Here is a 27,181-nt window from a genome sequence, read left to right on the forward strand (position 1 = left end):
TATTGTATAAATAAGTTTAATTTATCAATTGTTATTCATTTATTTCAGAAACCACACTCATACCCTATATGTAAAAAAAATACTTTTGGATTTATTGGAATAAATCAAGGCTTGGGAACTGAAGCTGTCATGAAGTTACCTGCTTACAAACCTTCTGAATGAGGTTGAGGATTAGATGTTGACAAACAACTACATTAATGCACATACATCTTTAACAAAGATTTATTGACAGGCCTGCTGTACTGCATCAAACGGTAAACAGAAAAAGTTAACAAACTGTTTATTATTAATATTATTAAAACTGTCTGAAACATGGGGAACATACTGAAAAACATGCAAAACACACAAGTTAATATTTGATCAAATGAACAAGTAGGTTTTAAGAGAACAGTTATTTGAAATATTCCTATCTTGTCAAAAGATTTCCCTAAAAACCATTTGAACTTCAAACTGTAATGGAAACTCAGCTCAAAAATATAGCTATTGAACTTCAAACCAGTATATCTACCGGGTTTTAGGTTGAAACTGACCTGTAAATATAGTTCCAAATCTAGGACGTTCCCAGGAGGCAGTAAAGAAGCATGCACAAGTCCCACAGAAGTATCAAAAGTGTGTTTGTGAATGTGGGCCTGCTGTGACTCCTGTGAATACAGCTGGGAGACTCACAAAATAGGTTTTCTCCAAAGGGAGGATTGCACTTTTAGGTCCAGCTATCCACTATGGTCACTTGCATCTAAATATCATACACACTTATACAATTATAATACAAAAAACATCAAGCCTCCAGTGCACACCCCACCACTGCAAACGTAAACTCCTAATCTGATAATGCACAAAGTCGATGCAATTACACTGAATACTGCACAATTACAGTACATGGTAAGGTACTAGGTTGTATTCAAGTCTATAATGCAATATAATATTAAACCATATGCTTTCGCATTAATGCAGCAGATGAATGCCTTTCTGAGAGCTGAGGCGTGCACCGCAGAGGTTTACAGGTGGTCATTAAATTATGCGCTTTGGTTTTTGTTGTTGTTTGTTTTGTGTTCTTGTAGGAATGGCATTAAGGTTTGCAGCTCCTCAATATCCTTAAACCTAATTATTAGAATATGTCCCAGCATATGTTTCCAGTCTGGGAGATGATGAGGTCAGAGGTCAAGGCTTACAGAGGACTCGTCCAGCCCCCGAACCCATTGCCTCTCTTATGACGTAGTCTAGGACGAGCCAGCCATCCCCACAGCCTGTCCTTCCTTACTTGGGCCCCCTGAATAGCATCTGGAGTTTTAGGAGCTGTCCTGACTGAGACGTGGTCTCTTCAGTCCCGGTTTATTCTGATCTGAAATTCCACTCTCTTCTTTTTTCCTTTTTATTCGGCCCACCTACAAACAGAGACAACATTTTTTAGATGGTTAAGTAATAGTTATGATTTTTGGCCAAACTATTTTTTTTAAAACTACTGTTTTTAAAACTATTAAAAACATTTATGTTAATTGAAATATAAAGCTGAAATATGTATTAGTTAATTAACTTAAACATAAATTGTAAATGCTGCCTTGGAAATAAACCGAAAGTTGAAGTACTACAATTATTAACTGAAAAAAAAAAAAAAACTGAAATAAATAAAAAAATTAATAGCTATATCAAAATAAAATAAAAAAACTAATAAAATGACACTTGATTTGAAACACTAATTTATAGATCTACAGAAATGGGGGATATATACAATTTTTGTCTTTACCTAACACAAAAATATTCCAGGGCTTTGGCAGACTTAGTATATAGCACAAAAGTCATACTGCATTCATTTTGCTTGAAGTCAACATGAAACGCACTTATTTTATTCGTTAACTTGGCTAATACTTTGCCAAATGTCAAGAAGCTTTACCCCAAGATTATGTCTGAGTCTCTCTGCATTGTTATTTGTTTTAATGAGATTAGCTTTGTTGAGTACAACCAAGGGCATTGTTTATTCAAGTAAAGAATCAAGACATTTCTAATGCTGCATTCATAAAACAGCAACATGAATGAATTTGTCAAGAATCAACTTTTCCTTCAGGCTAGTGTAATACCTTAGCATCGTGTTCAGCAAACCTCTGGAACATGTTTGCATAGATCTTCTTGTCACGCTCATGATGCTCACGAATCTTGCGCTGACAGATGGCAATCTGGCTGCGGGCAGCGCGGTTGAAGGAGTTGACTTGCAAAACTTTCCTGAAGTCCACCAGGGCCAGGCTGAACTCGTTGCGCAATAGACGCGCTTCACCTCTCCGATATAGAGCTTTCTCATTTTCTGGGTCCAACTCCATTACCTAGTAATGAAAACCAGTATGACACGGTAAGGAAAAAACTATTGAGACGCATACTGTAGATGATTTTTTTTGTTCACTGTTATCTTACTCTACCTTGTTGCAGTTATCCACTGTTTGAGAATACTCTCGCAACCGCAGATAGCACAAAGCCAGATTCAGATGGGCCACTATGAGGAAAGACTGGATGGCTTGTAGATGCTCCTTATCTGTACCACATTCCATCTCTAACCAGTTTACAATCTGCTGGTACTGAATTACAGCATGGTTGTACAGTCCAGTCTGAATGCACAGTATAAAGAAGGATGTCAATTACCTGACTGCTGCCATCAAAACAAGAACATAAGATGATTTGAGCTCAAATAAAAAATGTACAACATCTTGAATTTATAGTGTTTATTTATAATAATATTGTTATTTAGAATACTATATATATATGTATGTGTGTGTATGTATATATATGCATGTTTGTATATATATATATATATATATATATATATGTCACAGCATGGTGCAGGCAGAAAAGGGACAATTTTTAATTTAACCCCTAGAAAAAGGGTTAAATTTTCCAATTACATTTTTAACCCAACGTTTGGGTTTGTCCGTATTTGACCCAAAGTTGGGTTAAAACAACCCAGCATTTTTAGAATGTACTTTTACTAATAAAGAAACTTCAGGCAGGTACAAACAGGCAGGATAACTCACGGTACAAACGAATACTCTAAACATAGACATGACATTAACAAAACCAGGTGACACATATGATGATCATACAAAAACACAGGTGACAAGGATGATGACAATCAGATGTGTAGACAAGGGATGCTGGGAAGTGTAGTGAACAGGCAGAGACAAGACAGACTATGACAATATATATGTATATGTGTATATTTATGTGTAAAAATAGAATAATATATTATTCTAAATAACCAATATTATTATAAACACTATAAATTCAACATGTTGTACATTTATATATATACATATATATAATTATTTGCCCCCTTGGTAATGATGATCAAATAATCAAAGATGGCTGTCAAAAATAAATCTCTATTGTTATCTAGGAAAAAGGAGGTCGCAAAAAGCATTTAATTTTTACAGCCATCTTTGATTGTATTAATAATCCTGACCAGCACTGCATATATTAATCTTACTAATAACATTTATTATTAGTTTTATATATTTAGTATTATAAAAGTAACTACTAAATGTCTATAATATAAAAACAACTTAGTAGGCAAAAATAGGCATGTAACCACTAACCATATAGTAAAGACAAAAGTGTTGACAAACCTTGAAATACTGCGTCCCTTTTTGTTTGACTAAAACAACGCGTTCCAATTTCTCATTAAGGTCCATTTCCCAGGATTCTTTGGCCTGAAACATGAAGAATTGTCAATGTTGTATTTTTAGGTTTTCTGTCAGTTCTTTCTATGAACATTAGAGGGCTCACTTTAACTGTATTCTGGTATTTTCCACTCCTTTTTCAAAGATAGGCATGCTTGAAAACTTAATTTTTAAATCAATAAAACAATGATTAAATACTTTCTTATTATTTATATTGTATATACTTCATACATACATTTGTTTTACAGTTTAATGCATAAAAAATATAAAATGCAATTAACGCAGCTTCTGATTTTTTTTGCGCGGCCCTACTGAATGATCATTCTATCTTTCATTGAGCTTTGGGAGCATTCAGAAAGCTTTTACTAAATAATATGGGTCTAAAATGAAATATCTCACCTTTTCAAAGTCCTTCAGTGTCACTTCATAAACTAGTTCTGCATTTGATCCAATGTCATATTCTTTTTTACCCTCTTTGCCATAACCGTACCTGAAAGCATAACACACCTTAACTGAGTTAAGATGGCGATAGTCATATTATATTTTATTATATAAACTGTTTTTTTTTCCCGAACAGTATATACCAAACAAATAATCCAGCTCTTAATAAAAATTAAATATTTAGGTAAATATTTAAAAACCTGAACAGAATGGCAATTCTTACCGGGGCTTTAAGTATAATAAACAGCATTCGCCCTTTTGGATTTTCTCCATGGCCCTGTCCACTCCAAAAGGAACCCCCATGTCCTCTGATTCACCCACAACAAAGGTGACATCCCGAGACTCAAATAACCGACCTCCACACCACCCGTCCAAGTGTACTAAGGCACAGAAACCAAACAGATTTGTATCCAAACGCATTGTCAAAGATTTGCAACATATTACGAATATTAATAATTCTCAGACTTACCATGGACAGTGGCCCCTTCATTTGGACTGTTATAACCTTCACCTTTGACCTTTATTCTCTTCATGATCCCACCATCTTCTGTAATCTTCTCCCCTCTGAAGCTCAGCAGCTCTATCTAATAGTGGGAAGCAAAACCATTTGTACTTTTAAATGTAACAACTTTGAGACAAATATAACCATGTGTTTCTTCAATGTCAGGCACTTTTATGTCCCAGGGGATGATTTTTAAGAAATACCAGATTTCAACTTTTTGTTATATTAAAGTCACATAAAAAAACACTTTCTAAATGTCCACAGAGCCAGGAGTATCCAGGGCTAAAGAAGAAACACCAATAACATATTCTCTACAAACTCTTCAAGATATTTTCAAAGCTAATCCATGAAAACCAACGTTTATTTACAGGGGTACTTCACTGTCGCCAATGCAGTAGAAAGGCAAAAATTTAAAAAGTGTCAAATCAGTGCTATCTGACTAGAGAAAACAGACAAAAAGCTGTTGTCTTCCCTTTTGCCAAATAGTTAGAACATTTTCAACACCCATAATGCACAAGGCCACTCCCACCAGTCTGCTGTTGGACACGCAAAATCAAATACTGCCTTGCTTTAGTAGGAAATACCTCTCAGTAAACTTTTGGTCATAATATTGTTGTATTGTACCCGGATGCAAGTATACAAAGAGTAAATGTTTAGCGGGAGTGAAAGTAGCTAAGGCCTTCCCTTAAAGTCGCTAAACGTCGCTAGATGACATCATACACTAATTAGCATATTAATGACGCCATCACGCCGTACTTGCGTTCTGTCAGCCTACTGTATTTTCTCTATAAATTAATGCTCTATTAATATAGGCGGATGTCAAATAAAGCTGTTTTCATTTCCTATCTTTTTTTTTGTCAGACAATAGAATGAGTAACTATAATATACTGATTAATTTTTTTATAGACCTATGTGGAACATTATCTGAATTGAGAGAGTTAGAGAACAGGATGAACTAAGCTCTGTGATAGTGTGTTAGGGTAATAACAAGCACAAGAATAGAAATAAAATGAAAATGTTCAAACTAAATTCTTTAAATATCAAACAAAAGAAAAGCAGATAAGTGATAAGTCCGTGGAAAAACACTGCTTATTCGCCTCTGTCAGCAGCCGTGTGCTCCTCTCAGCCATTAACTGAACAGGGGAGATGCAGCTTGAGAGAGTGACGACAGAGAAAGACTGTACTGGCAACATTAGGTTATTGAGGTTTGTCCAAAAAGTGGCTAAAATTGTCGCTAGTCGCTTTTTTGTCGCTTTAAATTTGCATTTAAAGGGCACATACTAAAACAGCCCCCAAAAATGACAATTTAAACATGCTGTAAAAATGATCTGTTGGGTATTTTGAGCTGAAACTTCACATAAACATTCTAGGGACATCAGAGACTTATTTTACATCTTGTGAAAAGGGGCATAAAACGGGACCTTTAAAAAGTAGACAAACTGTGACACATTTTTCAGTTATAAACCTAGCCTTGATAACTGTTCTGTTAATAACACCCTGCTGACCTCGACAAAACAAAGCGGGTTAAAAAATCGTTGAAGTTACACTTTAAGTGCTTGATGTTCCTACCTCAAACACAAGTGTGGCATTGGGAGGAACCTTTGGTGGGCTGCCAGCTGAACCGTACGCATATTCAGGCTTACAGAGCATCAGGCACACCTCTCCTTTCTGCATGGAACACACAGCAATATCCCACGCCTTGATGACCTGACCTGTGTGAAGACACTACTTATGAATTCAATACTATTGTGAATGTTTTGCCATTATAAGATAAATGTAAGTAACTTAAATAACTTTATCAGTAAAATGCGGTAACACTTTATTTTACAGTGTCCTTGTTACACGTTACATGTAGTTACAGTTGTAATAACTATAAATTATACAGAATGCAAGTATCCCTAAATCAAATCCTAACCCTAACCCTAGTAAATACACTAGTTTATTATTTATTATTGTAAATACAGTAGTTTATTATTATTACTCAGTACTTAAATGTATACTTACACTGTAACACAGACACCTTAAACTGTAAATACTTCTTATTTTTATATATCTGTTTTATTTAAAGTACTTATTATAAATAAATATTTAATAGTAAATTCTCCACAAATACTGAAAAACACTGAATAGTGCAGTATTTTAATTTCAAAAACAAAACAAAAAAATTGTTTGTGGCTCATTTTCATAGCAAATCATTTCTGTTAACATATTTATGACAAATTGCCTCTTTGGGAAAGAAAAAGCAGATAATAAGGGAGGCACCACAAGTCTAAACAACACCAGTAATTACACCTCTTAAACCACAAACATCATTAAACAGGATTTTCAGCCCTGCCCTTAAAGGAGCATTTCACCCATTGCAACATTAATCTTTATTGAAAGTGGATCATATATGTAGTCGAAATGTAAAAGTTTTTTTTTAATTTGGTGCCCTCTTGACCGAGAAAAGACAGAAAGTAACCAAGGGGCGCATTTGTATAAAAAAAGACTACAAGTCCCACAATGTACCGCATTGCACAGCTCCGCAAGCCACACCCACTAATCCAGAACAGCGCAAACAGAGAGTACACTCGTCTACAAGGCTAACGTTAGCTGTCACCAGAGTTTGAAATTCATTTCACACAAAATGTCTAGTTGGCTGTGGCAAGCAGGATGATCGAGAGCGAGGGAAGTAAGAGGACGTCGCGCCGCGCGAGGCCGGTGTCATAAGTGATAATGAAAGATACCTGTGAGGGGCGTGCCGGTCTCGCGTCTCTCACGGAGGAGTGAATGCATAAAATGAGCAGCGACGACGGCAGATCGAGAGAGAAACAGGCCTGATTTTATGTTGTTTTGTTTCTGTTGTGTGTAACGTTACAGCAGTCGTCAATGAGGGGCTGCTGGCTCATACTTTTGTTTTGTATTTGTTCATTATACTATTAAAATGTTTAAATGTTCGCCGGTTCCTGCCGCCTCCTTCCCACAACAACAAACCCCGTACACATTACATTGGCAAACTCATTAGTGAATTACTCCTCGTTTGTATTTATTTCTATATGGTCAATTACTGCATGATACCTGGATGTTCTGTCAGGCGAAACTATCACAACACAAACGTCCGTGCTCTTCTGATTCAGGGATTTCCTCCAGGAGAAATTGCCATTGTTGAAATTCTCTGCAGCAGATGGACTCTGTGTCCGTAGGCCGTAGCACGCAGCAAGAGTACAGGCAACAGCAATCCGCCCAGCTCGACCCAGTCCGGGCTCCTCGACCGCGACAGGCAGCCGCCTCCTGTTCCTCCATCAGCCTCAGCTGCTCTTCACTACACTGCGACTCGTAAATATAGCCACGAACATCGGATTTGAGTAGCAGACTTTCAAAATCCTCTTCTTCCATATCATGTTTAGTTTCTTCCATCATTATCATACTTCCTATCTCCACAGCGCTTGTTAGCTTAGCTTCCAAACAAGATGCCGGATATTGATTCAGTATAAGTGAAGCCCCACCCACTGATCTGTAATAGGCCTGTAGGGTGAGTTGGTCCCACACCCTTGAATAATAATGAGCTAATGTTTGTAGTCTATACAGATTTTAACGAAATATGACTTCCTGCTTATTGTGACGCAAAATGACGATTTTTATGTCGTGATAAGCAGGAAGTAAAACACTTAAATCCTTATTTCTCCCATCTCAGGGGAAAATAAGGGAATAAACCATGACCATTCAAAAATATGACTAATATTTGTACACTATAAATAAAATATACTAATATTATATAAAATATTTGTATATTCTAAAGATACAACGCTTAATGCAAATGGGTGAAGTGACCCTTTAAGTGAGAAATGTTGAATGAAATTGTCAGATTCCATGACTGTTCCATTTAACAAACACTTATGACGGAGTACTAATGAAATATTGACATTTAGATGATGTTTTCTTTTTTAATAAACATGTCATCTATTACAAAACGTACAAATTATATTTGATTTGGCGCTTTCTTAATTTACTTAAAAATGAACTAATACAGCCCAATTCTTGAACTTAATTTGTAGTTGTAGTTGATTTAAAGTGCAAAATAAAAGCTTACTTATTTGTGTGGGACTACATTAATAATTTATATACTGTATGTTTTGTTACTGTAACTGGCAGATTATTCAAGATGCTTTGCATAATGCAAATGTTTAAATAAAGTATATTATGTGTGTGTGTGTGGGGGGGGTAATGTGACTAAAGTCTTTTAATCTAAAGTCTTACGACTAAAGTCTTTTTTAGTCTAAAATTTTATTAAGGCTTACTCTGTTAAGCTTGGGTTTCTACTTCAGGTATTTGAGTAGAGTTGGCAGTTTAATTTAAGTTAACAAATCTATCAAAATTCAATGTGTGGAACTGTCCACAACTGCATTAAGTTGAGCCAAATAATTGTATGCTAAACAGTGGCCAATAAATTTATAATTAATGTATATGCTAATCTACATATAATAGCATTGCACATATAATGATTTATCTGTCTATCCATTTGTCACAGTGGATTACTTTCATTAAAGAATACATTTCTCTCTTGCAACACAGTATTTGTTTCGATAAAAATGTTTCATTTTTAATTGAAAAAATTAAATACAAAAAAATACAAAATTAAATATGTAAAATAAATCTATAAAATCTATTACCTTTTCCCACATTGAAAACAAAAGGCTCCTTGCGGTCTAGACTAGAGTCAAACTTCTTTCCATTGAGTAGTCTGCCAGTGTAGTGGACAAACACCTTGTCCCCAATCATCGGCCTTTCCCCCTCCACACCATGCTGTTTCACAATCTGTAGAGGGAGAAAAAAGTGAACAATCCATCCTTACACTATACCTCATATTTATTTTAAATGAAAGGGTTGGGTTTTTTGTTGTTGTTTTTTTACTAGTGGTTGCAGACATTTTGGCCCCACTGTATCATTCATGGCTACAACTATACAGAAATTGTAAACTAACAGCTGTGATACATAGTTAGTAATGACTGGGTTACCTTGCATACTCCACGGTCACCGTTTGTAGTGACATCTGTGCCTTGGGAGGTAAAGACAGCAGTTGGGCACTGGTTAGTGGAAAAGATATCCTCTAAAGATGACATCTCGCCACTCATACATACCCGTGATCCCCTAAAAACAACATACAAACAATATTTGACTTTTTTATCTTAAACAAATATTATAAGGCACTGCTATCTTCAGACAAATGCAAATGTTTGTAGTTAAATTTCCTCATATGGGGTATTTTCATACAAAAATATGTTGTAATCCTTCTTATGTGATACTGGCATGTTTTTGTCCTTTTATATCAAACCTAAAAAAATCTATTTAGACATAATAATAACATCTCAAAGGTTAAATATAGCACGAGCTTAAATACTATCCATTCAAATCAAATGTGACTCTACACATATGATTGTATCGTTGTGTTTGTAACATTTTTCACAAGATTGCCTTAACTGTTTTGTTTTTCTTCCTAGAAAAATTGTTAGTTGGTCCCTGTGTGTGTGTGTGTGTGTGTGTACACTAAATCTTGTGTACGTGTGCGACGAAACACTATGTTCCTTTTATTCTATGTTCCTGGAACAAGTTCAGATTCTAGAGAAGGATGTCTAGTGAGATTTATGTCAGTAAACCTAGTAAAACTAAAAAGGCACGGGAAGAAAACAGAACAGAGAAGGGAACATTCAGTCCGGTCCACGTTACTTGAGGCGATGAGATATTACAATGACTCAAGGCTCTCAATCCAAGACCTTCCTTTTGTTTCAATACACAAAACACAGAAGGTTACAGGAAATGTATACATTTCGAGAAAAGTTATATTAATCCATAAGAGCACATGCCTAAATAAAGACAACAACAGAAATATCCATGTCTATTGTTTCAGGGACTTAACTTGAAAGCAGACAGCTCTGTGCCAAACTGATCATTGTACCTAACATATATTTTTGCATTGAAAGTATAATATATTCGTCACAAATATTCACCTTACTGATGTGAGTTTATGGTTTATGTCTTGGAAAGGGAATATATCAGAGTGAAAATTAAGAGTCCAGACTATGTGACGCATCTACAGAAATAGTCTGCTACCGTCCTAGCTAACAGCATTGCTGTGGAAATGTATCATTCTTTGAGCACGAGTTAGTCTAAAAACCTAAGATGAAGGCCGTGAACATGTAAGTCAACGAGAGCCACAAAAACAATTGCAATTTGAAACAGCTTTGGAAGCCTTTTCACTGTAATTGAAACAAATTTGATGTTGTTAAACATTAACTACAAAAAATGCTAAGTAAAAACGTCTCTGGTGTTGTTAGTGTGTTTTTCTGCTTTGCACGTTAACAAATTTAACTCAATTCTGATCCTAAATTCTAACAACTGAGTGCTTCTAAAAAAAATCAATCTTGGAATCAAATTTTATGAAGTTCCTCTAATAGATCTTACTTAAAAGTCAGCCATAAAACGTAAAGATTATGTGCACTTGCATAAAAAGCCTGAAATTGTGTACTGTACTTCACTAATTGTTGCATTTATTAACTTTGCGTGTCTGTTTTATTCACTGACCACTCATTTGATAACTCATCTGTCTATATCTCAATTCATACTGGTCTGTCATTGTCTGTTTGGCTCTATGCCAGGCTATCTCTTCATGCTTTTCCAGCCAACTGTCCTTAAGACTTTCTCTCCAGTGATCGACTCATTAAAGGTGGTGTGACTTCTCTAAGCTCTTATTGGAGCTCCGTCTCAGATGTCCGCAGTGTGGGGAGATTGCAACAGGCATTCCTGTTACAAAGATGAGCTTTCAGAGACAGTTGACTCATTCCATCCTTGAACATACCGTCCGCATTCAAGCACACCGTGCACTCACAGATTCCTAGCTAATCACCTTGTCAGACACCCAAACTCTTTCTACACTGATGACACACACACTGTCGTAAATGGTAAACATCAAAATGTAATTATCTGTAGAGAATGGTGGGTTTTCAGTCTCTGCCACTGAAATCAAGGGTGTGACTCAAGTAGACAATGAAGGAAATCAATCAAACCCCAATATTCAGATGATGGTTAACGTTCATTCTGGATAATGTTAAATTCTGAAATCATCATATTCGGCCGTCCCAGACCTAAATACGTGGTTATGCCACAACAAAAAGGGATTGTCTGTGCTTGTTAAAGTCACAAGAATCAACTTTCCATTTACAATAAAAAAACAAGTTACACAGTTAAACAGAATCTATGAAAATATGGTTGAAGCAGAGAAGCGTAAAGTTCTGAGCCGTATCTGGTCAGTGATAGTAGGTATAACGGCAAGTAGGGGACATGAAGTGACATCCTTTACAAAAATATGAAAACCTGAGGAGTCACATCTCAAAGTTAAAAGGGAAATGTAGAAACATAAGCCTATTTCTCATTTTCTTGTCTTTGTGCCTTTGATGGATTCATGAGAAAGAGGCTCTGTGAAATAGTAAGGAAAACTGTGTAGGCTATACAAAGTAAAGAAATATAAATTCAATGAGTTCTTTCGTTCTATCGATTCGTTTCCTCTCAGTTAGCTCCATACATCTCAGACATCTCAGACGCAACTACAGGCTGCTAAACACATTGCAATATGCAAATTAAATTCTTTCCAGCATTAGGATTTATCCATTCATTTTATTTTTACAATAAAAGGTCACAAGGCGATATTTGACTTGGTTTTAGGAGAAAATACATAGCACAATGAGAAAACAGGCTTTTTCTATTATAATCACCATAGAAAGCTGTCTTAAGGTAGTAAATGTGATGGATATAGAAACAAAACAAGCATCAAATCTAGACTTACAATATTTCCCTTTTGTTGCCCGTCCCTCTCATGTGTTTGACCATATATCCGTCCGTTTACAACTTCAGTCTTACCGGCGAATACAACCTGTGCCTAGCGGCTTAAAGAGGAATAAGCCCGCCCTCTCAGCGCGAGAGTACTAGATGTTCTACCGACAGTGTTTTACACTTCTCCACACCAGTAATCATCAACACGATACGCCTCTACGAGACATTTGGACAGGGGAAATGAAATGAAACTACAGGAGGAGGAGTAAACGCGGGGGGAGGGCAATGTAGTGTAAAAATTAAGGGCAGGCCTTGGAAACTGTCCACAAAGTAACACAATGTTCCGGCTGTACTGTAGCTCGCGCTGATGAGAACACAGTGTCCTAGTAGACACCCTGACCCGTAACCCGTTGTGTGCTGACTGAACAGCTCAAGTTGGGAACAGCATGTACAACCACACAGTCAGAGCACAGCGATACGCGGAAAGAACAACACGACTATATTATTTTTAAAAACGTGTAGGTTTAAAGTGATATGATGCATTGCGAAATAAATAAATAATAGCCTAATAATTACGGTAAAATTGAAAGCTGAAAGAAATGGACTGGTAAAATACATGGATAAGAATACATGAATAAAATACATGGAGAAAATACACATGGTAATTAATGGATGCATTTCCACATATTTTACACTTACCATAATATTATAGGCCTAGGTGATGATGAAAAAACACATGATGAATTAATGTTCATCAGAAAGCTTCCATTAATCATGTCTATAATAAATATTAAATATTAATAGTTATTAAATATTAATAGCTTTAATCTGTTTAACTGGTTACCAAAATCAAACTTTATTATTTGAATCAAATATAATCAAATGTTATGCCCCATGGTCTCTGTCCTTTCTCTTGGCTTTTTATGGAAACTTTTTTGTTTCTTTTGAAACACACTGTAACCTACATCTATTGTTTTGTTGAATGTAATATAGATTTTCACATCATATTTTCACATTTCCAATGTCATTTTCAAATCATTAAGTAATATGCCTACTTTTGACTTCCATACATTATAGTTTTTTTACAGTAAAATTACATTTATTGTCTGCTAAATAAATATATTTCACTTTGTATTGTAACCATTTAACCGTTTTTAATTAAAGAATAGCCTATTTGTAATCATTTCCGTTTAAAGTCAAAACTAATTTTTGAAGTGTGTAAAGATTTTTTTTTTTTCTGTTTGAAGATGATGCCAGACAGTTGTAACATTCGACATTTAAAGCTATGCAGAATTTTCAATAAATTGTATTTGGATTTTATTTACACAGAATGATTTAATATAAATTATAATTAATAAATTATTAAATTCATATTCAAATCCAACCTTTAAAGTTAGTATGCCAAATGTTGAATAACAGCAGCACTGGGCAACATGTTACCTGCCTCAAAAACCTCTCAGACTGGAACTGTAACAAAATGTTCCCGATTCATTCACCAGAGCAACAAGAGGTGTCAGCAGGAACACAATGGCATATGATTATCTTCATTTAAAGGGATTGGTTTCCCTTTTCAAGCCTGTTTTTTTTAATAATCATTTCAGATGGATAGTTAATCAAGAGTATGTGTGTCAGAACAGATGGGCTCTGTTTATTAAAGATTCTCTGCAGATATGTTAATCCATTCCAGAGAAACGCTATTTAGCTCTTTTTTATTATTATTTGATTGATTTGTAATATTGACATATTTAGAATACATACATAGTCAAATGTGCCAAAAAGTACTGAATTAAAGTCACATATCTCTAATGTTATGTCAGCAGACCTTTAGCTTATATGATTATTAAAGTAGGCTATTGCATGGAAAAGAGTAGATTGCTTCCTCCGTTTGGTATCTTAGCAGCAGGGATCTGCGACAGAGCTTTTAATGTGAAACTGCTCAGTACTGATGGCACAAGAAAACAAGTGGGGGGTTTTCAAGGATAAGGATTCAGATCAGGATGTCACGCTGCTAACAAGGTCCAAGTGGGGACACTCCATCCATGTAAACTTGTTTGACCTTTTTTCCTGTTCGTGTTCATCTAGCAGATCAAAATCGCTCTCTATAATAATTTAATTCATCATCAGCATTTTTTCCTCCACGATTCTGACATGGAAATTAAATGTTAAAAAAAAACATTTGTGGTCATGTTTTCAATATAGGCCTACTGGCATTTGGTGATTAAAAAAATGACATCCTTGACTAAAGGCTTTGTTGTGATTCAGAATATGATTAAGGTTTTCTTCTGTCAGAGGTAAACAGCCCGTTGTGGTTTCATTTGCAGAAAAAAAATGAAATGAAAATAGTTTGCAAATTTCATTCAGGAAAAATGTATTTACTCTTAAAGTGTTACTACACTATATAAACTAATTTAAGCAATATTTTAGGTAGAGATTTAGATCTAAAACCTCTGCTTGTGGTTAACCACTGAATATAATTTTGACACATCCCCACATTTGCAGAGCAATTAAGGAATGAATGAATGAATGAATGAATAGTGCTGGCCCATCACAACCAGTCACTTAATTTCTGGTATGTTTGCATTAATCAGATTTAATTTATTAGCATAGTTGAAAAATTGGAGATTAAAAATTGAATAACTAATTAGCATATCATATCCTATTTTGTATGTGTGTGTTACGTGCTGGCTTGAATTTATAATCCAGATTCAAAGAGGCTTGATGCATATGAACGATTAAATCACATTTAAGAAATATCATGAACCAAATGTCAACACAAAACAAAGAACAGAAGATAAATGAGTAAATACACATGATGAGGAACAGGTAAGACACTAATGAATGAATAACTAAGGTAACCAAGGAAACAGGAGCTAAACACACAGGAACTGAACACAGGCAATTCAAGACAAAAGAATATCAAAATAAAAGTTCATGAACAAGGACAGGGGAATTGTGTGAGTTTAAATTAGCTTATAAATAATTAGTGCGTCAAACAAATCAATGTCGTAATGTTGTAAAATCAGATACCTCCACAATTTAAGTGGTATATGTCCAAAAATGTATACTGTTCTATACATGGCTATACTACACTTGTCCATTATCTGCAGAGCACATTTTTGTTATAATTAAGACAAACATGTAAAGTGACAGGTCTTAGGGTTTAAATAAGCATCTGGTGTGTTCTAGGGTGCGATTTAAACTAAAATAATAATACAATTTTTTTAACTTTTAAATATTCAAGCAGGCCTGCAATTAATCTTGGCTCATTTTTGGTTAGACTCTGACTTTAAATTGAGCATCACACTTTCACAAACCCATATAGGCTACTTTCATAAGTACAACTTCTCTGTTCTTTTTCCACCCCTTGCTGAAGGGCACGTGCAGTGTAGCCTATTACACCACGCTGATTTAGATGTGTGAGACTATCAATAATCTGCACTGTGATGCAAAACACTCAAGAGGTCCCATGATTATTTAAATCAATGTATAAATAAAAGACATTATAATGGCACAAATGAAAGTTTTTTCAAATAATTCCTATTTTTGTAGGCTATACAATCTTACGGAAGATATGACCAAATTTAACAAAATTTGGCTGTATACTTTTAGCAGTTACAGCTGCATGGCTCCATGCACGTCAATGATAAATTAAACAACATTTAATGATACTGGGGATTGTGCAAAGCGAATTAAAGAACTGCATGCAATAAGGAGTGATAGGAGCTTCACCTGGTCGTCAAATAATGTCGATTTTTTTTGTTTTGTTTGTTTTTGGTAACAGTCAAGAGAATAGTCCTGTTCGCTTATCCACTGGATTCTCAGATCAATAGGTCCGTGCGTCAAGAACTAAATGTTCTAGTTCACAGTGGCACGTGCGGTGGAGACTCTGGTGGAAAATTGACTCATCTGCGCAACGGAGGTAAGAAATCGTACTGAACTTGACAAACCTGGTTGACAAACGCGTCGTCTGTTTTCAGCCTACAACCACTACATTTAATACAAACGTTTTGGATTACTGTTTTTATTCGCCTGAATGTATATAGGAAAAAGCGAGAGGTAATAGTCTTTTATAACCTTCTATATACATGCATTCTATAAAGCAACTTTGACAAAAACAGGAAATGTTTGTATATGATGTATTTCATTAAGAGGTTGGGTAATAAAAAAAGTATAATAATAATAAAAAAGATGAAATAGCCTATGCATTTGCTTATCCTTGGCAGTTTAAGAATTATAGTTTTATGCAAGCTTGTGTTTCTTTTTTCACTATATGGTTCTGTCAATTAAATGATGCAGCTTTTTCTGTTGTCGTGACAACGTTTCTTGTCTTCTCTTTATCTTTTCATTTAGAACATTCTCTTTAAGTTTTTGACTTTGGCACAAACACAAATTCCAACCAAATTCACTTTGCAATAATAAATGTGCAATAATATCCCTTCAAATGCAAACAAAAAATATTTTAATACAAATAATGATACATTTAGGGGGTACAACTAGTTCACAGAAGAAAACAGCTTTTGTTGGATAGGAAGTCTATGTAAGATCATGAATTGTATTAAACCATGTCTAAAGAAGAAGAGTGAACCCTTTCTTGTGGTTCTTCCCATTGACAGTCTGCATTCCAAGGTCTTCTTGTCATGGTGCTCTTACATGCTCTAATGAAACATAATATAGAAGTATTCTCTACCTGTAAGATGAATTTTTTGATGAAATGTTTGAAAAATAAGATTTCCATTAAATCCATGAAATTTATTATCAGTGTAATTTCATTGTATGTGAGTGCAAGTATTTATCAACAATGTCAAACCAAAGGTGTGTGTGTGTGTGTGTGTGTGTGTGTGTGTGTGTCTGTTCTTTGTATATCTTGCTTTTATTGGAGAGTGAGAGGGAGGGTTCATGAGAGGCTAACCAGTCATCAGGAAGAAAAACAGAACAGAATGTGCAGTACTAATCTGGGCAAAAAAAACCCATTCTGTGCCGTGTGTGGTAACAGATCAATTCACATTGTCTTGCAGACAAATATACATGGAACATAAGAATGAGGAAAATATATGTTGGTTTCTCAATGGGATGCTGTTTCAAAATTACGTGAGTATTACAATAAATATAAATGACAAAACCCCAGAAGAGATGGAGTATAAAGGGTGAGGTATGTAAACATAGGCTACATGCATACCCTGCCTGTGCCTAGTGAGACAAAAATAAAGGCAGGCAGCGTAATGCTCTTTATTTGAATACGAGGCAGCCGTGTTACATAACTCCCCTGGTGTTTACTTAATCCAAAACAAAGGCTGAACTTTTGGCCCCTAGATTTCGCCTAAATGAGTTATTGAGGATCTGACACAAGTATGACCCCATATTTTGCCAATTAAAGGGTCATAATATCAATTATAGCTCATACCACCAAAATAACAAAATACTACTACTACTAATAATAATATGTGTGTGTATCATATAAACAATGTAGCCTAGAATATATATATATATATATATATATATATATATAAACAGTAGGCATATACATAGGCTACACAAATGTATTTATGAACAAAAATATTAAAATTATTAGTAAATTATTTCTAACTAATAAAAACAATGTTGAATATTCTGCCGAGTAGACAAATGTACGGTGTGGTAGGCTATTTATAACTATACTTGACCTATCATCATTAGACACTTCCATGTCGCATTTAAATATTGTTATCTCAGGTGTGTGATGGCGGTTTAAAGAGAAGAAATGTAGCGCACATCCTATATTGTTTAGGCATGAGAGCTTTTCATTTGACGTCCGTGTTGATGAAGAGAACCGGAAGTGCTACATGTAGATTAGCTCGCGAGCGAGGGCCTGTCGTGGTTACTTAGCGCGCGTTAGCAACGAGGTGTTTAGTAGCTGTGCTGCGTTTTCGATTTCGTTAACGGAAACAAAGCTGATTTACCGGTAAGAAAACGAAACCTTAGTTATTAAGTTACCTCGAGTAAATGCATAATGCGCGTATAACTTATTAATGTAGACGGGTTTGCTCATTTAAGCAGTATGATATGCTGTTATTGCTTTAATGCCGTGTCGTGTAGGCCTGTAAACGCTTTAGCCTTTTAGCTTGGTAGCTACATGAATGTATTGTGTAACAATCTGCTTGCTTTAAATTGAGTTAGACTTTGAATGTTAAAACACTGGCTCCCTTCAAACAATTTTAATATCGTTTGTATGTTTGTATTTTATTTTTCTTATAAATATACATTTTAATTAGCTCCAGAACTCCTGTGAGTGATCCAGTGTTGCATGCTAGCTGCTAGCGTTTTCATTGTTTCCAAATGTATATAGCCTCTAAGTAGTTACAATTTTGATTGTGCTAAGTTACACATTAAAGGTAATAGTTAATACTTTTATCAACCAGTTTTGATTGCGTATTTATAATATCGGCGCTATGGTCTTATTTCTTGCAGTTTTTTAGGTGTGGAGTTTAGTTCGGAATTGGTGAAGACATGGGAGGTAACTTACGTCTTTATTACATTTTTACTAAAATCCACCCTATTTATGTGCCATTTTATTGCCATTTTTTTCTTAACAAAAGGTGGGATAGACGTATGACAACTAATAATACAGAACATAGAAATTACTTGTCTAAACCTTTTTCCCTCTCGTAGACCCTTCCCTAAGCCGCGACTGTCCACTGGATTGTAAGGTCTACGTTGGTAATTTGGGCAACACTGGTAACAAGACTGAGTTGGAGAGAGCATTTGGCTACTATGGTCCACTGAGGAGCGTATGGGTGGCCAGAAATCCACCCGGCTTTGCTTTTGTGGAGTTTGAGGACGCCAGAGATGCGGCTGATGCTGTGAGGGAACTTGATGGAAGGTAAGAACATCTGTTAAAATTCGGGAACAAAGTCCTTTAGAACAGAGAAAAGATTAGATTATACTGATCAAAGGGGTAGTTCAACCAAAAATTAAAATTTGATCACTTATGAGTTTCTTTCTTCTGTCCAACACAAATTTTTTTAAAGAATGCTGGTAAACAGACAGTTAATGATAGCCATTGACTTTCATAGTGGTAAAAAAAAAATGGAAGTCAATGGCTACCAAACTGTCTGTTTACCAACATTCTTTAAAATTCTATCTGTTGTGTTTAACAATAGAAAGAAACTTATACAGATTTGGATGGCATGATGGTGAGTAAATGACAATTTTCATTTTTGGGTGATCTAACCCTTCAAAGCTGCTGTCTGCTGTTTTTCCTCTTTGTCACGATCTCTGTATGAAATCTGCAATTGAACTTTACGTGAGTTGTACTTCAACACCTTCGACACACCACAGTGCGTATGAACACAATGTTTTAGGAGACTGTGATGCTGTCAGTCACCGCCAGACCTGCAAACTTGATGCTTTTCGGCGACAATCGCTGTTTTCTTGGTCAATTGGGTAATTTACATGAAGTTTTTTTGGAGGGCGGTGCGCGCGAGAGAAGAGAGGCACGGGCATGATCGATGTGTGTTCGAGAGAGAGACACGCAGGCATGATTGAACAGTGGAGACATAAAAACATACTCCACCATTTTGTTCATACAGGACAACATTTAGTCTGCAAAGTGTTTACTTATATTTCTGTAGGCTTATACTTGCAATAAAACACTACATTGTGCTTTTGTCACACTGTAACCTACAATTGTCACACACACACACACACACACACAGCTCTAGGAAGGGTTCTGGTCATCCCAAACGTCTTCCATTTAAGGATTATGGAGGCCACTATGCTCTTAGGAACCTTAAGTGCAGCAGAAATTTTTTTGTAACCTTGGCCAGATCTGTGCCTTGCCACAATTCTGTCTCTGAGCTCTTCAGGCAGTTCCTTTGACCTCATGATTCTCATTTGCTCTAACATGCACTGTGAGCTGTAAGGTCTTATATAGACAGGTGTGTGGCTTTCATAAGTCCAATCAGTATAATCAAACACAGCTGGAGTCAAATGAAGGTGTAGAACCATCTCAAGGATGATCAGAAGAAATAGACAGCACCTGAGTTAATTAAATGAGTGTCACAGCAAAGGGTCTGAATACTTAGGACCATGTGATATTTCAGTTTTTCTTTTTTAATAAATGTGCAAAAATGTCAACAATTCTGTGTTTTCTGTCAATATGGGGTGCTGTGTGTACAATAATGAGGGAAAAAATAAACAATAAAAACACAACTTAAATGATTTCAGAATGAAAAATTTAAGGGGGTCTGAATACTTTCCATACCCACTGTATATGAAAACATTAAAAATGATAAAAGTACAACACAATTACTTAAACTAAAATGAAAAATGTGTATAAAATATATACAAACAATTATTGTTTTAATATTTTTAATCAGATTTTATTTATTACTGATACTGAAAAAACAGAGTATTAAATGTTGACAATTTCACCAATATAACAGCTAATTGGTATTTATTGCTTTGTTTTCTCAGTGGTTGGACTGCATGATCTTGAAATATGTGGCATGCTTTGTCCACAAAGTATTTTTTATAACCCTTTGTTTGTCGTCTTCAGAACACTATGTGGTTGTCGGGTGCGAGTTGAAATGTCCAGTGGTGAAAAACGATCAAGGTATCGAGGACCACCCCCTTCTTGGAATCGCCGCCCACGTGATGATTCTAGACGCCGCAGCCCACCCGCTAGACGCCGGTACAGTTTTGATTTTTGTCTTGATCACCTTGAGCTACTTTTGACCCATTATATTTTAAACCCATTCAGTTATAGACCCCTTTTCAGTTGGTAAACATGGTGACGTTTTTTTGTGGGCGGAGCTTAGGTGGAGGCAGAACGATCCCTCTGGCCGCTTCACTAATGCTAGTTAGCAAGTTTTATTTGCTTGTTTTTTTAACAATGACTGAAGAGAATCCAGATTTTATCTTAATGTGTAAGGTCATTCACTGTCCAAGACGAAACCAGATTGGCCGACCCATAGCCTTCACACGCTCACTAAATGCATGGATGATCTGACAGGATTAACGTTACGTTACCACGGTTGAGTGGCCTGACTTCTACACCTACCAGAGAAACTGATCGTAAAGAGAGACTGAGGGCATATAGATGCCTATAACTATGTGCTGAATGGTCCTGTACAAGACTTTTGTGTACGATCCGCAGTTCTGCCTAGCCAGGGCAGAGAAGACGACAATTTATTACGGTGCGATTTTAATCATGTGAATATTTTCTAGAAATAAAAAGTCCAGATACAGTATATTCATTTTTCATCAATTCTTGCACCAAACAACACAATAAGATTATATTTAATAACAATAAGTAATTTAAGCTCCTTATTATGTAGCCGATTCTGTGCTGTTTTGTATTGGCCGCCTCCAGTTTTCACTTTGTTTTGCCTCCAGCTAGCGATGTGACGTAACTGTGACGTCGGCGCAAAAGGAGTCTTTAGGCAGAATCATGAGTCTAGGTGTGGAGACTGACAAACCAGCATCTTTTCATAAATTTGGGAAAGTTATTCGAAAACTTCCCCTCGCTATGCTTGCCCTGATAAGTTTTCAATGGTTGTTTTGGTTAACCAAGCTTCATTCCCCCTAACTGATGTCCATTATTCTAAATGACTGCATTAAGTTTGATCAGGGATATTCATTTACTTAAATTGTAGTCACGGATTTCCTGGAGTATTATTTCCCCCTATTTATTAGATTTTCCGTCCTGAAAAGTAGGACCCACGTGAATTGTATAAATCTGAGGGATTAAAAAATGTGGCTGGTTACATTGATGATTGGAATTGTGAAATAGCCTTAAACAAATATTAAATAAACTGCAAAATGTCACATTTTCTAACCCCATTTATAAAATGCACAAATTGATTCTGACAGCGCTGCACAAGCTGGCGGCACCATCTGCGAGAATGCAAGTGAAATTAAGCATTGAAATTTTACTTGGCTGTTGCCTGGTAACCTTTTTTTTAATGAATTTTGACAGTGCATGGCTGTGAGAATGTGATATGGCCTAATGCGATCATCAAATCACAACATTTGTGCTGCATGTTTCAGAGTAAAGCCAAAGCACGGCACTGTTCATTTTTCGAATTCGCGCTAAATGCTTTTCTGCAATTTAAGGCAACATGCACCAACTGTCTTCTCAAATTCGTAATGAGAATCGTTTATAAATCTGTTGTCTAGGTCTTCCTGTGGTTTTCCTTCAAAATAAAAGCTCAGTGGTTTAATGTTTGAAAGCCAAAAAATTAGGACCACCATAAATGTTAGTATTTTTCTGTTGTGCTGTAAAATATAATAATAATTGTATTAATTTATTTATATATTGTACTATAATAATATTATTATTAATAAATGTTTTTATTTTTATTTTACAGTGCAATAGTAAGATTTCTTTAATTTGAAAAAAAATTATAATAATAATTGCTGTGGGGGTCAGGGCCCGGTTGCATGAAATCCCTTAAGTTAAGAAAGCCCAAATTTATAAGGTTAAGGGTACCATTAGTGAAACATGGGTTGCAGAAAAAAAATAAGGGTCCACTTAAGGAACATTAAGGCTGTCATAAAGTATTATTTCCCTTAATTACTTAAGTGTTCCCTTAAGTTCTGTTATGCATTGCAACAAAGTCCTTAGTGATAATTTCACCTTAAAATTATTTTGTGCATTGCAACAAAGTCCTTATTGATAATTTCACCTTAAAATTAAGGGACCAAAACAGGATAGCTTTTTTGTCTTTTGTCCATTTTGGTTTAGATTTCTTCTTACTAGAACTTTAAAGAGCCCCTATCATAGCATTTGAAATGTTCCTATTTTTGTTTTAGGAGTTCCCAAAAACAGTTTAATGTGCATGCAAGGATAAACACTATTTGTCTTATAATATGCATTTATTTTTAACTGATTTGCTCAACGACTCCCAAATGATTCGTTCGACGATTCATTTTCCCAAACACCTCCTTTGAGTGACGCGAATCTGCGGCGATTGGTCAAATGACCCAGTCAGTTGTTAATGGTAAACCGTAGGCAGAGACTCTCGGCAACGGAACGCCCATAACCAGGATAGCTTGTCAAGTGTTGAAAATTGTATATAGTGTTTGAACAAACGTGTCAGAAAAAGTGCACTTTCCACACGGTCCCTTACTCGCGTCTCCGTCTAGAGCAAGCTTTCCCGGCGAAACTCACATTGCAGCGGCTTTTGCAGGGCAGTGCTTATTATATAGACCGAAGTCATATTTGGCTAAGTCGTTTAGGAGGTAATTGCCATTTTTCAATGAATGTCTGGTGAATATCAAAAACAAAACTAACTTTACCCCGCTTAGAAGCTGCGCGGAGTGTACACAACACACACAACACAATATAACTATATTGTGCATGCTACAGCAAACATTATTAACATTACTTACAGATTGTGATTCGGAGGAGGACGAACCTGATCCATATACACTGGATACTGAGCCCTCCTTCAGAAACAACCTAGAACATATTTGAATGTGTTCTAAACGTCACTTCAAGTTTACACTTCCGTATGCGCGCGCAGTTGTTGGTAGCGGCCAATGACCTGTCTACATCACGATGTAACAGCTAATGACTCGTTTCAAAAACAATTCATGTCATAGACTCAGAGTCGACTCTCACTTTTGAAAGACAATAACTTTATATAGACCATTTTGCAAGATGTAAACAAAACTGGTCCAGAAGCACTTCCTGTTTCAGTTTTTTAACACTACATAAAGCTGGGATAAAATACAACCAACAGAACATATAAAACTGAATCAAAACGTTAAACAAACATCTTTAAGATTTTTTCTTTACATGTGAAATAAAGAAAACGGTTGCAAACTGAAACAGGAAGTGTTTGTGGACCAGTGTTGTTTACATCTTGCAAAATGGTCTATACGGTGCACTTTCAGATATAAATCTTTGCAGGATGTTTTCATTCCCTTAGAGCTATATTCCACACTACATGAACAGTCATTTTCAAAAATCCATGATAGGTGCTCTTTAAAGCGGTTAACACACAGGACTAGGCACAGAGTGTGCCACGGCTAAGACACTGGACGCATCATTCTGTACTTTCATGCTTCAGTTCAAGGCGGCAAAATAAGTCAATTTAATAACTCTACAGACAAAGTGGCGTCGATGCGTGGGTAAAGTAACAAGGAGGTGGACAAATATAATGTAATTAAATGGAAAACTGTGATTTGCACGGCAGGATTTAGAGCATCCACCAGTAATGTAGCTGGACACTGCCTGTGTGCGTACACTCATCGAAAAAATGTGCTTGAATTTTAGGATGCTCTATGTTGTCTGTCAGACCCTCTTTAATAATCTCCGTAACATTTTAGTTGTAATTGTAGCTGTATAGTTTATTAAATGATAAAAAGACAGTTGTCTGTTTTGTTCTGTTTATAGTGGAAGATTTTGATTTTACACATTATAATATATATATATATATATATATATTATAGAGCAAGATTTAACTATAGCAACTGCTTCTCCATTGCCCTGTTTTGCCAGAAAAATGCCATCGCAAAATGCTTAAAATAAGCACTTAGGGAAGGATGATGGTTAAAGCCCAAAGTATACACTGGCCGTCCACGTTCCACAGTCTCCATGTGACATGTTTTTTGTCATCAGGAGGGACAGCCACGCACACTGTCAACGTGCTGCCCAATGTTTGTGTCCGCATGGACAGTGCGTCTACGACAGTCCACTATCAAAGTTTGGCTCTCGCACTCTTTCTACACTTACGGCCAAAAGAGTATACTTTAAAAAGCTCCCACACTCAATTGTGCATGACTCAAAAGTAGAATGTGGAAAATGAAGTATACCCAGGCCTTAAGACGTTAGTTGCAACGCACTTAAAAGAAATCCCTTGCTTCAGGGATTTGTTTTCCCCTTGTAAGTCAAACCATTAAGAGGTTTCATGCAACCGGGCCCAGCTGTTCCTTTTTTTTTGTCTTTAGCTGATCACATGACTTATTTCCAAAGAATCTTCTCATTGTTTGGGTTTTATGTCATTTTTCTATTTATATTAATGAAGTTGACCACCCCACCCCCCTTTCAGAGACATCACCAAGCCTCTACTCATCTACCTCTGAGTCAGTCAACTAGCCCTTTCAACATCATGTGACCAGCGTACACCAATCAGCTCACATGTTCCAAGCATGGCCACCAGCCCATTGGTTCCTGAGCATGCCTCTCTCAGGCTCCTTCACCTCCTCCAACGTTAACCTGATCGGCAAAGCCAACCACGCCACACTTACTACCAATCAACGGGTCTTATGCCCCTCCCCAAATGTCTACATGACAACATATCCTCAGCAGTCCTCATCTAACTGACATCTTCAGCCACTACTGTATAGCTGTTAACATCTAGCAACCATCTGGCAAAATCTCCCCGCAAATTACGCCCTCCTGATCAGCATTCAGCTTCACTGCATCATAACTAGCTTGTTGAAAACAGAATAGTAAGTTAATGCCTTTTCCTCCCGCTTAATGACATTGAATTGTTTATTTGGTGGTTTTGAGGTATGACCTTTTTTTTTTTTGTTATGGTAACTTGTTTTACAATATCCAAAGAGTGAGTATCTCCCCTTCAAATCAATACATTTATAACCCTCTGTTTCAGTAGTTTTCTCACTGAAACTTTTTTTGATCAGTTCACAGAGGTTTGGCAAATAAAAGGCTGATATGGAACTGCTGCTTCTGATAGTTGGTTGATTTAAAAATTGGTTCACCCATTATGGGTTTCCTAAAACCTTCACTGAAGGCAGATTATTATCTGTTCTGGAAAAAAAAACTACAATTGTCATTGCGTGGCGCTTCATATGTCATGAATATTCTTGACCATATTGACCCCTGACTTGTCAGTATATCTTGCATCTCTGTCTAGGTCTCCCAGGAGGCAGAGCTTTAGCCGTAGTCGGAGCAGGTGAGCTACTTAAATGTTTTCAAAATCATACAAAAGTATTGACATCACTTATATTTATGGCTATTCTTATGGATATTGCTCTGTAACTTTAAATTCCTTAGCAATGTGAGTAATTATGTCGAACACTCATTTAATTGCATTTACTTTTATAGGTCCCTTTCCAGAGAGAGGAGAAGAGAGAGGTCTTTATCTAATGATAGAAACTATAAACCTTCAAGGTCTTTCTCAAGATCACGCAGGTAAATTTATACTTTTAAGTAGTTGTGTATTAACACAGCTGGAGTATTACGCTCATTGAATTTGTCTTGTTTCTTTTCTTTTCAGTCGTTCACGATCCAATGGTCGGAAATGAGAATTGTTCAAGTCCAGCATTGTCAGAAAGCATGTCTGTGCGTTCCTCCTCAACAGACCAAGATGATGGGAAATAATGGATTTTTTTTTTTGTTTTAGTTTTTTTTTTTTTTGGCCCCAAAGTCTTTTTAAAATGTGTTTTCCCTATAGCATTCTGAGGATCCTTTTTTTACTTAAGATATCTGTGCTTTATGGGTAGCAATGGTTTCATCCTGCCTAAATGCCGGGAATGTAATTTTATGCTGTTTGGGCAGTGAAAGGTTCTGAAAGGAGTAACTCATGTCTGTTGATCATTTGAAACCAATTTTGTATGCTTTTTTTGTTTGTACTTCCATTAAAAAAAACTTCCTTATGAATTCACTGTATGACTCCTCTTTGCTCAACAATTCACTCTGATTAGCAATGACGTTAGTTATTAGGGCTGTAAAACGATTAATCGCATCCAAAATAAAAGTTTGTGTTTACATAATATATGTGTGTGTAGTGTGTATAATTATTTTGTATATATAAATACACACATGCAT

At 36.0% G+C, this 27,181-nt stretch overlaps 2 protein-coding genes across 6 annotated transcripts; one reads left to right on the plus strand and one right to left on the minus strand.

The window, feature by feature from the left end:
- Nucleotides 1-206: 206 nt before the first annotated feature.
- fkbp5 (FKBP prolyl isomerase 5) lies at nucleotides 207-17,200 on the minus strand. 2 transcript variants are annotated; one of them, XM_039689292.2, is made up of 11 exons: nucleotides 17,093-17,200; nucleotides 9,597-9,729; nucleotides 9,252-9,396; nucleotides 6,172-6,314; nucleotides 4,570-4,684; nucleotides 4,324-4,480; nucleotides 4,059-4,149; nucleotides 3,606-3,689; nucleotides 2,406-2,591; nucleotides 2,073-2,312; nucleotides 207-1,382 (listed from the first exon to the last, which is right to left on the minus strand). In XM_039689292.2, the coding sequence occupies exons 2-11, from the start codon at nucleotides 9,711-9,713 to the stop codon at nucleotides 1,287-1,289; spliced, it is 1,374 nt and encodes a 457-aa protein (XP_039545226.2). In that variant the 5' UTR covers nucleotides 9,714-9,729; nucleotides 17,093-17,200; the 3' UTR covers nucleotides 207-1,286. The 2 variants fall into 2 exon arrangements, with proteins under 2 accessions (XP_039545226.2, XP_039545225.2); XM_039689291.2 differs by lacking the exon at nucleotides 17,093-17,200 and adding an exon at nucleotides 12,419-12,626.
- Nucleotides 16,183-27,013, plus strand: srsf3a (serine and arginine rich splicing factor 3a). Of its 4 annotated transcripts, XM_039689294.2 has the most exons (8): nucleotides 16,183-16,324; nucleotides 17,421-17,493; nucleotides 18,850-18,895; nucleotides 19,051-19,261; nucleotides 20,939-21,073; nucleotides 26,268-26,306; nucleotides 26,459-26,545; nucleotides 26,631-27,013. In XM_039689294.2, the coding sequence occupies exons 3-8, from the start codon at nucleotides 18,889-18,891 to the stop codon at nucleotides 26,656-26,658; spliced, it is 507 nt and encodes a 168-aa protein (XP_039545228.1). In that variant the 5' UTR covers nucleotides 16,183-16,324; nucleotides 17,421-17,493; nucleotides 18,850-18,888; the 3' UTR covers nucleotides 26,659-27,013. The 4 variants fall into 4 exon arrangements, with proteins under 4 accessions (XP_039545228.1, XP_039545230.1, XP_039545227.1 ...); XM_039689296.2 differs by lacking the exon at nucleotides 17,421-17,493; XM_039689293.2 differs by lacking the exons at nucleotides 16,183-16,324; nucleotides 17,421-17,493 and adding an exon at nucleotides 18,184-18,343.
- The last annotated feature ends 168 nt before the right edge of the window (nucleotides 27,014-27,181 follow it).

This window comes from Pimephales promelas, chromosome 8, assembly GCF_988280905.1.
Source record: "Pimephales promelas chromosome 8, fPimPro1.hap1.1, whole genome shotgun sequence".
Classification (NCBI taxonomy): Eukaryota; Metazoa; Chordata; class Actinopteri; order Cypriniformes; family Leuciscidae; genus Pimephales; species Pimephales promelas.

Coding starts and splice junctions, on each gene's coding strand:
- srsf3a (XM_039689294.2), top strand. Junction 19,262..20,938: donor GTGAGGGAACTTGATGGAAG/GTAAGAACATCT, acceptor TGTCGTCTTCAG/AACACTATGTGGTTGTCGGG. Junction 26,307..26,458: donor TTTAGCCGTAGTCGGAGCAG/GTGAGCTACTTA, acceptor TTACTTTTATAG/GTCCCTTTCCAGAGAGAGGA.
- fkbp5 (XM_039689291.2), bottom strand. CDS start 12,462: ATGGTCAAACACATGAGAGGGACGGGCAACAAAAGGGAAATATT. Junction 9,397..9,596: donor GTGACCGTGGAGTATGCAAG/GTAACCCAGTCA, acceptor CTCCCTCTACAG/ATTGTGAAACAGCATGGTGT. Junction 6,315..9,251: donor TGTTTTCAATGTGGGAAAAG/GTAATAGATTTT, acceptor GTCTTCACACAG/GTCAGGTCATCAAGGCGTGG.